Source organism: Eubalaena glacialis, chromosome 6 (assembly GCF_028564815.1).
Source record: "Eubalaena glacialis isolate mEubGla1 chromosome 6, mEubGla1.1.hap2.+ XY, whole genome shotgun sequence".
NCBI classification, from domain to species: Eukaryota; Metazoa; Chordata; class Mammalia; order Artiodactyla; family Balaenidae; genus Eubalaena; species Eubalaena glacialis.
The window spans coordinates 146,300,030-146,313,776 of record NC_083721.1 but is presented as its reverse complement, the minus strand read 5'-3'; the positions used below and the strand labels follow the sequence as shown (position 1 = coordinate 146,313,776).

Genomic DNA, 13,747 nt, shown 5'->3' with positions numbered 1-13,747 from the left:
ATCTACAAATGAAGAAACAATCCAATTACGCCCAAGGAACTAAATGTATTAGGAACTAGAGAAAATGTCAGTCCTTCATCTCCAGTATAGAAAACCAACAAGGGTATAGAGAACTATAGTTATACAAGCAGGAACACTGCAGTGCAGCCCCAGGAAGTCCCTTATTGTCTGTACCAAGGGCTGGGGTAGTCAGGCCTTGGAGGTGAGTAGGGTTCCCCCAGCAGAGAAAGAAGGAGAGGCATGGCAGGTGCTGTGCACCTCCACATCCAAGGCAGAGGTGGGAGAAAGTGTGAAGACCCTTCAGAGAAGGTAGAGCAGCCCGGGGACCAAAATGCAACCCAGGAGGAGGAAAGGCCTGACCCACCTCGCACGCTCAGCTGAAGTTGGCCTTCATCCTGAGAATGAGAGGCCGCCCAGTGGGCTGAAGCAGGAGAATGTGACCACATTAGGTCGCTAGTGCTTTCTTGGGAAGCCAGGTGCGCAAGCATGGAGATGGGGCCTCCAGGTGCTGCTGCAGATGCGACCACAGAAGGCAGAGAAGCAGCCTGAATCCAGGCAGAGCTGGCGGGAGGTGCACTCAGACAACATCCACAGGACTTCGTGACCCGAGGAGCACAGGGAAAAGTAATAACCTACATCAGGTGAGCATGAAAAATGCTACCACGTTTATCCCCTAACTGCGGCTGTACCAGACTCACAGCTCCTGACAACTCTGAAGCCCATGTAGAAAAACAGAGGACCCCCAGCCAAGAGGAATATGCAGACCTGACCCAGGCGGCTGTGTCCGTGTGCTGGCCAGGCCCCATACTTCTGTCACTTGGCATCTGCCCGGGACATGTGTAAATGGGGACCAGGTGTGACTAAGTGGTGAAGGGGTTTGCAAATGCGGCAAAGCCAGAGAAGAGGTGTTGGATCAATAGTCCATGAGAAAAATACTGGTAAGATACTTCATACTGTTCAAGAAATAAGCTCTGGTGTAATTGTTAATGCTGGTCTTTACTTTCCTTGGAAAATTTCTACCGTAAATAAGCAGGTAAGCAGAGGTAACCATAGGAATATATACCAATGTCCACTTCTGTGATGTTTAAATATATGTGTGTGTATCAGAAAAAAACTGATGACATTAAATAACAGTCAGAAACCGGGAATTCCCTGGTGGCGCAGTGGTTAAGAATCTGCCTGGCAATGCAGGGGACACCGGTTTGAACCCTGGTCCGGGAAGATCCCACATGCCACGGAGCAGCTAAGCCCATGCGCCACAACTACTGAGCCTGAGCTCTAGAGCTCGCGAGCCACAACTACTGAGCCCACGTGTCACAACTACTGAGCCCGTGTGCCACAACTACTGAAACCCGTGCGCCTAGAGCCCGTGCTCCGCGACAAGACACTGCAAAGCGAAGCCCGCGTACCGCAACGAAGAGTAGCCACTGCTCGCTGCAACTAGAGAAAGCCTGCACGCAGCAACGAAGACCCAATGCAGCCAAAAATTTTAAAAAATCAAATTAAAAAAAAAAAGGAAAAAAAAAATCAGAAACCTTCATAAAACTGCAAAAAATGATCAACAGTCAAATTTAATAATCAGTATGTTCAGGCACAGTTCAGAACAATGGACTCCAAAATGACAACAAAAATTCCAATTGTGTTTTGATCACAATGGTGTTTCCTACTGTCCTGGTCATAAAAGGAGATTGCTATTTAAACAAGCAGCCCCAAAATAAGAAATTTTGATTAATACTAAAGTAAGGAGACGTGTTTGGGCCAACTGAAGTACTCTGTTAGTATCCTTCGCCAAATTTTTATAAACTGAATGTACTTATACCAATCCCAAATATCAAATAATTTCAGAGAATGGAGTAGAATGTTCTACGCCAGCACTATCCAATAGAAATATAATGCAAGCCACACATGTAATTTTAAGTTTTCCAGTAGCAACACTGAAAAAACAAACAGGTGAAATTAATTTGAATAATACATTTTATTAACCCAAAATATCCAAAATATTATCATTTCAATATGTAATCAAAATTAATGAGATATCTCACTTTTTTTTTCATACTAAGCTTTCAAAATCTGGCCTGTGTTTCACACCTATAGTTCATCTCAATCTAGAGCAGCTACAATTCAAGGGCTCATTAGCCAAATGTAGCAAGTGGCTATAGTATTAGACAGCTGTAGGTCTAGACTAACAATTGCATCCTGTGGATGAAGATACTGAACAGCAAAGCGGTTAGGGGACTGGTAAACTACCAAGCCAGGCGTAGAATTGTGAGTTTCTAACTCCGAACGGAATGTTCTTTCTATTTAATCAGCCCATCAGCCCTGCGGTAGCCCTGCGTTTGACACCCAGGAGACACAGAAGAGTATCAAATTAAGGCAGGCCAAGGACGCCTGGGATGCAAGTCACTATCAGGAGACCGCATGAAACCAGAGCTCACTGTCAAAAGACCGTGTATGGCTGAGCCAAAGGACACCCAACAGCAAATCAACAGACCAGACACCACCATCTCAATCGATACGCCTGAGTGTTTTGTTTTGACAAGTCCAAGAACACTACATATATTGTAGGATCTAAATTCATCATACTCAGAATAGTAACTGTGAAAATAGCACAGTGCACACACATTGAAATGTTTTTGAGAATTCAAGCTTGCATGACACTGGACAGAATTCCCTAGACCCCGACCTCTACTTTGTTGGTAATATTTAAGAAGTCATGTGCAAGAATAAGAAAAGATGCCTGGCCAAAAAAAAAAAAAAAAAAAAGTGGGGAGGGAAATTGTCAAATGCTAATCATTGTTAAAGCTGGCTGATGGATACAAGGCTGTTTATTAAATGATTCTTCCTACCGGGATGCATATGTGGAAGTTTCCACAATAAAAAGTTTTTAAAGGGAATTCCCTGGCAGTCCAGTGGTTAGGACTCCAGGCTCCCACTGCTGGGGGCCCGGGTTGAATCTCTGGTCAGGGAACTAAGATCCCGCAAGCCTTGCGGCCCGCCCAAAAAAAAAAGGGTCTTTAAAAAAAAGCGGGTGGGGAGGAGGCATAAGCCTCCTTCTAGAAGAGGAAAACGCTTTTCTTGAGCCCCGGCACTAAGACCAATAAATAATCTATGGCATTCGGGCAATAATTCCAAGAGCACTTGAAAATATGCAGACATCCCAATTCTAAGAAACCAAACCAAATAGAGAGGAGAAAGGAACCGACAGGGGGAAAATATTTTTAAAACGCCTACAACCCCAATACCCTGAGAAAAATCATTGTCAGCAATGCAACACATATCCTTCCAGATCACCTCCTGTTCGTATGTATTAAAATATTATCTAACCTAAAGAAATGAGATTATCTTCACGGTGCTGTTCTCAAGTCAGCAGCCCTGCATTTGGGAATGACCACCTTCGGGTAGTTCTCACAGGGTGAAACTCAGGGCTTGGCGAGTGACCGATACCACACTAATCAGCCCCTCCTCTGAGGATTTAAATCCTGAACCAATACTCCCAGGGACAGAGGTTAATGGACCTGAATCATACAGCGTCCTGGACAGAAGGCCCATGAATTCCTGCAGCTGGGATCCCAGGACCTGACTGATACCGGGTTTCCCTCTGTTTCCAGCTTGTGGAAGCGACCAGTACTCTTCTTATGAACACGGTTTTCTCATTCAAACCCGACAGAGTTCCCATCTGTTGTTTTTAGTAAAGAACCCTGATAAGAGTAATAAGAACACATTTATCTTCCAGGTATTGTGCTAAAATTCTGATAGGCATTCATTCACTTAATCCTCATGACGCTCCCATGAGGTAAATACTAGTATTAACTCCATTTCAGAACCGAAAAACTGGAGGGCCAGGCTGATTACATAATATGCCGCAACTCACAGCTACTGGCTGTTGAGCGAGGATTTGAACTTGCGCTGGTGGATCCTGTCATTTAGTCCTCCAATTTAGCTGCTTTCTGACCTGCTTTTTTCATTAATAATACATTAAGGATATCTTTCCATGCTGCAAAACACATCTTTCGTTAATAGCCATATTGAATTTCATAATATATATTTTCATAATTCAACCAAGGATCTCCTCCACTGGGATATTTAGATCGTTTCTAGTTTTTTTAATATCATGAATATGGCTATAATAGCTGTCCTTTTAATCTGAAGGCACATCTTAATTTATACTTAGGTTAACTTTCTGGCATGGATTTGTCAGGTCAAAGGATATGTACCCTTTTTTTCCATTCTCGATTATGTATTGTCAAATAAGGGTACTTGTTTTCAAAGCTTGTTAAGAAATATAAAAGGGAACAAAGTTGGCTTTTCTTTGAGAAAGGCTGTTTCTGCCTTTGGGCATTCCTGTGTGTTGACCTGCTCAGAAAGGAGACAATCTGTGCAGCTAACAAAGAAAAAGGACTCTGTTTTTAAATGTTAATTGGTGTAGGATAATAGGATTTCCCAATCAATACCAAATACAGTTCAAGTCCAGTGTTTAAGGAGTTCTCTACTGCATCATATTTCCTGAGGCAATTCTAAAGGGCATCACTCAGGGATCGATTTTGCAGAAAAGGTGAGTTAAAAGCAAAGATATTCCTGTGACTTCTGGCATCTGTCCTTTGCACTGGTTGCTTCAAAAATCAGAACTTACATTATTTGAGACACCAGTTAAATCAACACACAGATGTGATTATCAATGCTTTTATTTCTCTTGTGAGATTGATGTTCTCTATTTCCTTTTCTCAGAAGGTCACTCCAGTGCAGTAACTTCCTCAGGAGATCACACTAGTATCTACTTTTTTGCTCTATAGGGACTGAAATCCTCTCCAGCTGAGTACAAAATAACACTTCAGACTAGACCTAACTCCAGGCTAACGAAGGCTGATGCTCCACCATCTGATATCAGCAGGAAGCTTGAGGGAAAGATGATGGCTAAAAGGAGCCACCCATACCATATGACCCTGCAATCCCAGTCCTGGGCATATATCCAGAGAAAAACATGATCCAAAAGGATGCATGCACCCCAGTGTTCACAGCAGCACTATTCGCAATAGCCAAGACATGGAAACAACCTGAATGTCCACTGACAGATGAATAGATAAAGAAGATGTGGCACATGTATACAATGGAATATTACTCAGCCATAAAAAAAGAATGAAATAATGCCATTTGTAGCAACGTGGATGGACCCAGACATTGTCATACTGAGTGAAGTAAATCAGACAAAGACAAATGTCGTATGATATCGCTTATAGGCAGAATCTTAAAAAAATGATACAAATGAACTTATTTACAAAACCGAAACAGACTCACAGATGTAGAGAACAAACTTATGGTTATCAGAGGGGAAGGGTGTGGGAGAGGGATAGTTAGGGAGTTTGGGATTGACATGTACCCACGTTATATTTAAAATGGATAACCAACAAGGATCTACTGTATAGCACAGGGAACTCTGCTCAATATTATGTAGCAACCTAAATGGGAAAAGAATTTGAAAAAGAATAGATACATGTATATGTATAACTGAATCACTTTGCTGTACACCTGAAACTAACATGACATTGTTAATCAACTATACTCCAATATAAAATTAAAAGTCTAAATAAATAGAGACTTCCCTGGTGGTCCAGCAGTTGAGAATCCACCTTCTAATGCAGGGGACGCAGGTTCAATTCCTGGTCGGGGAACTAAGATCCCACAAGCCCCAGGGCAACTAAGCCACAGCACTGCAACTACAGAGCCCAGGCACTCTGGAGCCCGTGCACCACACCTAGAGAGAAGCCCGCGTGCCACAATGAAAGATCCTGCGTGCCTCAACTAAGACCTGACACAGCCAAAAATAAATAAAGTTTAAATTAAAAAATAAATAAACAAATGGAGCCACCCCCTTATAAAGGGTCAGATGGAAAAGGCCAAAGTACATTAGTGAGAATGTCTGGCACTGCGTCCTTGCAACACTGGACAGTAAACTGGACACAGAGACGTTCTTTGGGAGACCAGATAGCTGAAGGCAGAAAAGTAACTAAAATAAGTACAAGAGTCCCAGACCCCTTGGGAACTGGAATTTTAATATCTCGGGAAAACGAATTACTCAGTAACTCTTACCCACTCAAACAAAATACAATTTAAAAAGAAAACCTGTATCCTAAAACTAGGATCAGGACACAGAACATATTAGCACAGGCCTGTTGACTGATTCTGGCAGAGTCTATCTGGCCAGGCTGACAATGATTATCTTGCAGGGACAGATAAGAAAGTTGAAAGGGAAAACACAAGTAAATATTTACCAAGCACAACCTCAAGGAAGAAAAGAGCTAGCAGACACAGGAAACTAAAGAATATGAAGATAAAATGAAGCATTCCCAGAAAGTTCAGGGAATCAGAAAATAATAAGAAAAATGAGAGTCAGAATCAGGACATATTACGTGTTAATCTAAGTAGCTTGGCTGCCACGTTTCATCTTATTTGGCAATCCCCTTCTCCCTCACTCCCCCGCCAACTCCGTCCCAGTCAACTTAGGAAACACCGGGAAGAGACAGATGAGGAATCCATGCAAACAGTGCAGGATTTGTCTCCCACGTGAAGCCTCCCCAGCAGATTCACGAAGCTAACGAGTCTCTTTTGTTGCCTCATATGGAGGTGAGGTGTGCAAGTCTGCTTAACCCACGAATTCAGTAAGTTAGAACTTGCAGGCAACAATGACGTCGTTGGTCTCCTTGAAGATTTAGGAACTCACCGAGGGCATGGCTACAGCTCCGGCAGGATTCCGTCAGACTGACAATTATTTGCTGCAGGTCGGCTCTGGGGGGAGTGGGAGAAGGGTTGGGGTTTTTCCAGCCATTACATTTACAAGATTCCTCAGCCTAAAAAAAAAAATGAATAGAGAAACAACGTTATGTAACAGGCAGCAATGGACTGAATGTATTACACGCGAATAATACACTCTAGTCACGTGACAGCTACCCTCCCCACTCCAGACTTAATAGTATTCTCTATATTCACAAGAAACGAATACAGAAAGAAAGCAAAGAAGGTGTGTGACTTGGGCCTTTGGGTTTTTTGTTGTGTTTTTGGTTTGGGTTTCTTTTCTGCTGGCTGGAATCCAAGTACTGCCTCAGAAAAAGGACCGTCCCATCCACTTCGGTAACACCGCCCCAAACGAGCCTCCATGGAGGGTCAATTCCAAGGGAGTCCATCCATGAAGCTTCCCAAAGGGATGAGCCAGACTCCTGAGGTCCCTGCAACACAGCTGGGGCTCCAGCTGCAGCTCTGCCCCGCAGGACTGAAGAAGTCAGCAATCTTGGGGACATGAGGAGGGACACTGCAGTTGAAGCCACACATGCAGGCTCCTCCAGGTCCTTTGGGGGGTCCCAGCTGTAGAAGTGGAAAGGGCTCGCCACGTCGTCTGGGATTTCTACCTCTGTGTATTTCCCAGACCTCCTGTACTAGAATACTATCATTTTAGCAATGCTTGATAGAAATCTTCCTTAACCTCTTCCACTTACTTCACACCTCCCCACCTTCTTAGAGAACAGCGAATATGATTGAGCATTTCAGTGATGACTTGGGTTGTGAAGCAGAGGACAAGGATGGAAAGATATCGATTATTCCCAATTACTCTAGCAAGCTACCATGCTGGGTATTCAGGGTTGTAAGTTGTGGAAGGCAATGTGGAAGGCTTGCACTGAATGACTCAAGCCACTTAGAATTCTGCCCACTGCTGGTGTATCCTTCACCACTCCATCCCTCTCTTATTTACTGCTTCAAATCTGCTGTGGCTGGGAAACCAAAAAATGAATTGTTAGAACAACATGAGACACAAGCTGATTCATTCTGGGCCTTCTACGTGCTCTGTCCAATACGGGAGTCACAAGCCACGTGTGGCTATTGCGCACTTGAAATGTGGCTTGTGCACGCTGAAATGCATTGTAGGTGTAAAATACACAGAGTTAGAAGACGGGTGCGAGGGAAAAAAAGTCTCAGTAATTTTCATATTCATTACATGTTGAGATGTCAATATTTTAGATACATGGAGTTAAATAAGAGATATTAAAATTCATTTGACCTGTTTCTTTTTACTTTTCTTAATGTGGCCACCAGAACATTTAGAATTACACATGTGGCTCACATTACACTTCCACTGGACAGCACTGGCCTTGAAACAAATCGCAGTAGATTTCTGTGCTTGGGCTTCGTGTTAGATCTTTTGTTCCCTCAGACGTCTCTCCTCCCTGCTTTGGATCCCGCCCCCCCACCCCACCCTCCATCCCCTCATGTACCAGATGGCTGAAGTTTACAGGAGTCTGATTTGTAGAAAATTCCAGAATGGCTGCTGCCTTGACCTCACACAGAAAACTCTCCAAGAGAGGAACAGTTTCTGAAGTATAGGCGTGTATAGGAGAGTAAGAAAAGAAAGAATAAATAATTGGCAAGGCAGGAAGGGTCATGGTGGAAGAAGAAAAATCTGCTTTGGATGGTAAGTCCTCTCCAGGGGGCCCCGTGAACCTGGCAAGCCCAACCCGACGGCACCACACATTTCATCACAGCGCGGATGGGGAAGGATGGGCCCGAGGAAGGGCCTTACACCAGTAACCCCAACAGAGCAGCCCCCCGCGAGTAGCCCCCGTCACCCTCCTCTGTTTGGCCAGGCACCAGGCAGGACCTACCGTTACCCCCATTGCTCTGCTACTAAGCTGAGCCGGGCCCTGAAATTCTCTGCCGTGAGCCATCCGCCTCCTTAGAGACTTGGAAAGGCCTCCGAGGCCATGTTGTTGAGGGGGACACTCATGAGAACCTGCTCTCCGGAAAGCAGCCTGACAGTCTCTGGAGGGGTGGAGGAGACCACCCCCCCCCCGTGGACCCCTCCTCTTCTAATCGTGGGAGAGCTACTTGAAGGGACTCCCACAGCCCCCAGCTTCTCTGAGCGCTTGGTCTGATCCTGCTGCCATTTCCGAAATGGCCTTTGGTTGGAAAAAGAAAAGTGATGACAAAACAAGTTAATTAAGGAGAGCAGGACAAACCTAAGAAGAGAAAACAGTGATAGCCGGAAACCCTGAGTTCGGAGAACTACATTCTAAGCCAGACAAAGACTACTATGCATACCGAGTCACTCACTACCACAGTATGTGCTGAGGGCCTACTATGGGCCGGGTACTTTTGCTGGGTATGGAAGGGAACGAAGAAAGATCCCGCCTGTCCTCAGGCAACACCAATAAGCACATCATACAGTATGTCAGAGAGTGACGGTGCTCGGAAAGAAAGATGGAGCGATGGATACAGGGGGGTTCGGGAAACAGTGAGATCGAATGTGCAATTTTAACCAGGCCTTTTAGAGAAGGTGGCATTCAACCAAAGGCTTGACCATTAGGGACCTGGCGGGAGAGCATCCCAGGCAGAGGAAACAGCCAGCGCAAAGGCGAGCATGCCTGGTCTGCTCAACACAAAGGCCAGCACGGCTAGAGCACAGCAAGTAGAGGAAAGAGCCGCAGACAGCGAGGTAAGGTGGACGTGGCGGGGAATCCTATACCGCCTCCCGGGCGATGGTAAAGACTTTAGCCTGGTTACTTGATCGCTTCCCTTCCTCTCAAACAGGAGCCTCCAGGCTTGAAGCAGGGACAGGAGCGGAGTGCAAAGACATGAGGCAGGGTGTCTCCAAACTCATTTCTTTCTCTTTCACTTTTTCCTTTAGTCATGAGGGTCAACCATCCCCACTTGCTTTTTTCTTTTTCTTTAACGGCAATCACTAAGGCAAAAAAAAAAAAAAAAAAAAAAAAAATCCATCCATTTTCCTGTCCCTAAATTACACGAGCAAATCATCCTATTTCCTTCTTCTGTTAACTTTCAGTCCAGGACCAATGATGCATTCTATCACACGGAGAAACACCATAATTCCTAATACAATCCAGAACTTAATAAATCTGTGCTATCTGGATAGAAAGGAACACCAACACCTTCACCGAGGCCCACCGAGGGAACACGGGATTGTCATAAATGTGCCGAGCTCCCTAGTCAAGGGCTTCCTAACTTAGTAAGGCCAAGGATTTATGTCAGGGTTTGGGGTCAATTGGATAAGGACTAAAGTTCAGAACGCTGAGGAATCATGTGACTTGGGAGTCTGTCCTCAGCAACCCTTTAGCTTTTGACAAACATGATGGATTTTGCATCTTGGCAGGTTAGCAAACACAGCCTAAGTCTCCTTCTTTGGCAGGCTGGCTCGGGGCAGGAAGTAAAGCTGGCAGGAACTCTGTATAGACCAGAATTAAACCCACCAGAGCCAGCATCTGTCACTCCAGATTCTCAGAGAGACGGTGACCTAGTTAAGCATGAAGTTCCTCATTACAGGAAGCTGAGAAGCCAGCGTGCTCTCAATCAATCCCATACACTCCATATCTACGAGAAGAGCCATCAGCCTGGACAAAACAGGCTGGACAAAAAGGTCTGAGTCCACAGGTAAGAAACTCCTCGGTATGTGCTTGGGTCTGATGGGACCCCCCCACTGCTGTTCACACAGTGTGCGGACTGGATTAGCTCAGAAGACACTGCTAATGGGGCGGGTTCTCTCTGCATTTGCAGGGTGGTGGGAAGAATGCACAGGGAGGAGAAGGAAAAGAGTAGATAAGGGACTTCCCTGGTGGCGCAATGGTTAAGAATCCGCCTGCCAGCTCAGGGGACGTGGCTTCGAGCCCTGGTCCGAGAAGATCCCACAGGCCGCGGAGCAACTAAGCCTGTGCGCCACAACTGCTGAGCCTGCGCTCTAGAGCCCGCGAGCCACAACTACTGAGCCCGCGAGCCGCAACTACGGAAGCCCGTGCACCTAGAGCCTGTGCTCCGCAACAAGAGAAACCACTGCAATGAGAAGCCCACGCACCACAACTAGAGAAAGCCCGCGTGCAGCAACAAAGACCCAACGCAGCCAAAAATAAATAAATAAATAAAATAAAATAAATAAAGAGCAGATAAAACACGAGCCTTTCCTGCTTTCTTTCCTGCGCCATCTATCCATTCTTCAAACTCTGAGTGCCCACTGCACGACACTCACAGGCCTGGATACTGAGACACAAGAAATCTCTGCAGAGCACGGGCTCTAGGCACACGGGCTTCAGCAGTTGTGGCACATGGGCTCAGTAGTTGTGGCTCACGGGCTTAGTTGCTCCACGGCATGTGGGATCTTCCCGGACCAGGGCTCGAACCCGTGTCCCCTGCATTGGCAGGCGGATTCTTTTTTTTTTTTTTTAGAAGGAAACAATGTAAATATTTTAATAAAAACAATTCCACAGCATTTATTGTCATCTGGTAATAACATAAAGGTGAGCAAAACAATATGAATAAATGCTTTAGAACTACACTTCTAACAAAGGACACCTAAAAAAACTGTATTGCCTTCTCAACAACTTCTCACTTCATTGATCATTTCTAGTTGGAGACACTTTGGAGCAGAGTAATGTTAGCATGATCCGACCCAGTTGTTTTCTTGACTTTGTTTTAGAATGAATCTCTTCTGCATCATCTAATACGAGGTTCATATACTCATCAATACCAATGATACAGCCCTCTATCCGCATATTCACTTGCTCATAAAGCCACACCTGAATCCGAGATCTATTTTGCAAGTATCTGAAGATGAGATTGATGGGCTACACCATCACCTTCTGCACCTTCTGGCCCTGGCCCCGGTACACCATGGTGGAAGCTCACAAAGACCACACTATCCCGCACATTACCTCAAAAAAAAATGGCAGGCGGATTCTTAACCACTGCGCCACCAGGGAAGTCCGCCCTTGCTTTTTTTATGTCATAATATTTACCTTAAAAATTCAACCTAAATTACAAACAAAAGGTTGAACCATTGGCCTAAAATAGGTAAGACTTTGGGATTGAATCAGATAGGTAACGCATACCTATTCCTCCTGAAGCTCTGCTTAGCAACTAGATTCCTGGAAATTTTCCCAGATAACCTGGGAGAATGAGACTGGATGTTCCTGCAGCAAAGCCCCAGGACTAGGATGTTCTTTCATGATATATTGCTTCCTCAGACTCTGGAGGAGCCAAGGGAGTAGGGATGGAGAAAAGGGGCAGAGGAAAAGGGAGCCGGGAAGGTTGAGGCAAACCTCCATCACAAGAGGCTGGCAGGAGACTGGGGAAGGGGTCCTTTCTGAGCCCTCCTGCAAGGACTTGTCCCCTTCCTCCGCAGCCCTTCAGCACCCTGCCCTCGACCAACCCACAGCAACGATAGGGGAAGGAAGGGAGGCAAACTCATGGTCAGCAAAATGTTTCATCTTAGGTTGAAGCTGGTAGAAAGGCTGCAGGTGACAGTACACAGTATCAAAGCCGTGGTCAGAAGGGTGGGCCTCACAGTGATATAAATGTGATTTCAAATCTTAGCTCCAACATTTACTAACTGTATGAACCCGGGGTAAACCCCTTAACCTCCCTAAGCTTCCCAAGCTATAAAATGAGTATAAAATACCTCTCTCACAAGACTGGTGGGGGCATTAAGTAATGAATGTGGGTAGGCGTTAGAGTGAACACAAGTGGTTATAAAGATGATGGTAATATGCTAGGAGTGCCCTGTTAGGTGAAGGATGAGCTGGAAAAAGAGCTCTGTAAGTCATGATGAACTACAACAGTTAATACTTTAAAGCAAGGACCTGAAGAGGATGCAGCCAATGAAAGTAGCTTCAGGATACTGGCCCCAATCACTAGAGAATCACAGCTCTTACTGAACAGAAGATTGGACAGCTTACAAATGAAAAGTTATGTCCCTCACACATATGATCCAGCAACCCCACTCCTGGGCATTATGCAGACAAAACTCTTAATTTGAAAAGATATATGCACCCCTATGTTCACAGCAGCACTATTCACAATAGCCAAGACATGGAAGCAACCTAAATGTCCATCGATAGATGAATGGATAAAGGAAATGTGGTATATATATATATATATATATATATATATATATATACATATATACACACACACACACACACACACACACACACACACACACACACACACACTGGAATATTACTCAGCCATAAAAAGGAATGAAATAATGCCATTTGCAGCAACCTGAATGGACGTAGAGACTATCATACTAAGTGAAGTAAGTCAGACAGAGAAAGATAACTATCATATGATATCGCTTGTATGTGGAATCTAAAAAAAAATGATACAAATGAACTTATTTACAAAACAGAAAGAGAGTCACAGATGTTGAAAACAAACTTATGGTTACCAAGGGGGAAGGGGGGGAGGGATAAACTGGGAGATTGGGATTGACACATACACACTACTATATGTAAAACAGGTAACTAATAAGGACCTACTGTATAGCACAAGGAACTCTACACAATACTCTGTAATGACCTATATGGGTAAAGAAAATTTAAAAAGACTGGACATATGTATACGTATAACTGATTCACTTTACTGTACAGCAGAAACTAAGACAACATTGTAAATCAACTATACTCCAACAAAAATTAAAAAAAAAAAAAAAGTGATGCTCCTTGCAGAATCAATCAGCTCCATTCCCACCACACGTGAGAACAATGGGAAGTCACTCAAAAGGCTCATGGGGTGACCTTGGTGGACATTTTTATAACACGGTGGATGTGAAGAGAAAGAAATGGCAAGGTTACATATACACAATCCCTCAGTAAGAACACAATATATCAAAACCTATGGGATATGGTTAAGGCAACACATAAAGGAAAACAAAGACCCTTAAATGCATTTACGGGAAAAAACAGAAAGATAAAAATAA

General features: G+C 44.5%; 1 protein-coding gene and 1 pseudogene across 1 annotated transcript in view; both read right to left on the bottom strand.

Moving 5' to 3' along the window:
• The window catches only part of KAT2B (lysine acetyltransferase 2B), a 101,550-nt gene that overhangs the window by 61,235 nt on the left and 26,568 nt on the right, over window positions 1-13,747 (bottom strand). The window contains exon 2 of the mRNA XM_061193708.1: window positions 6,716-6,842. Within this exon, the coding sequence (XP_061049691.1) occupies window positions 6,716-6,842 (127 nt within the window). The remainder of the gene's footprint in view (window positions 1-6,715; window positions 6,843-13,747) is intronic.
• On the bottom strand, window positions 11,392-11,701 carry LOC133093732 (small nuclear ribonucleoprotein E-like; annotated as a pseudogene).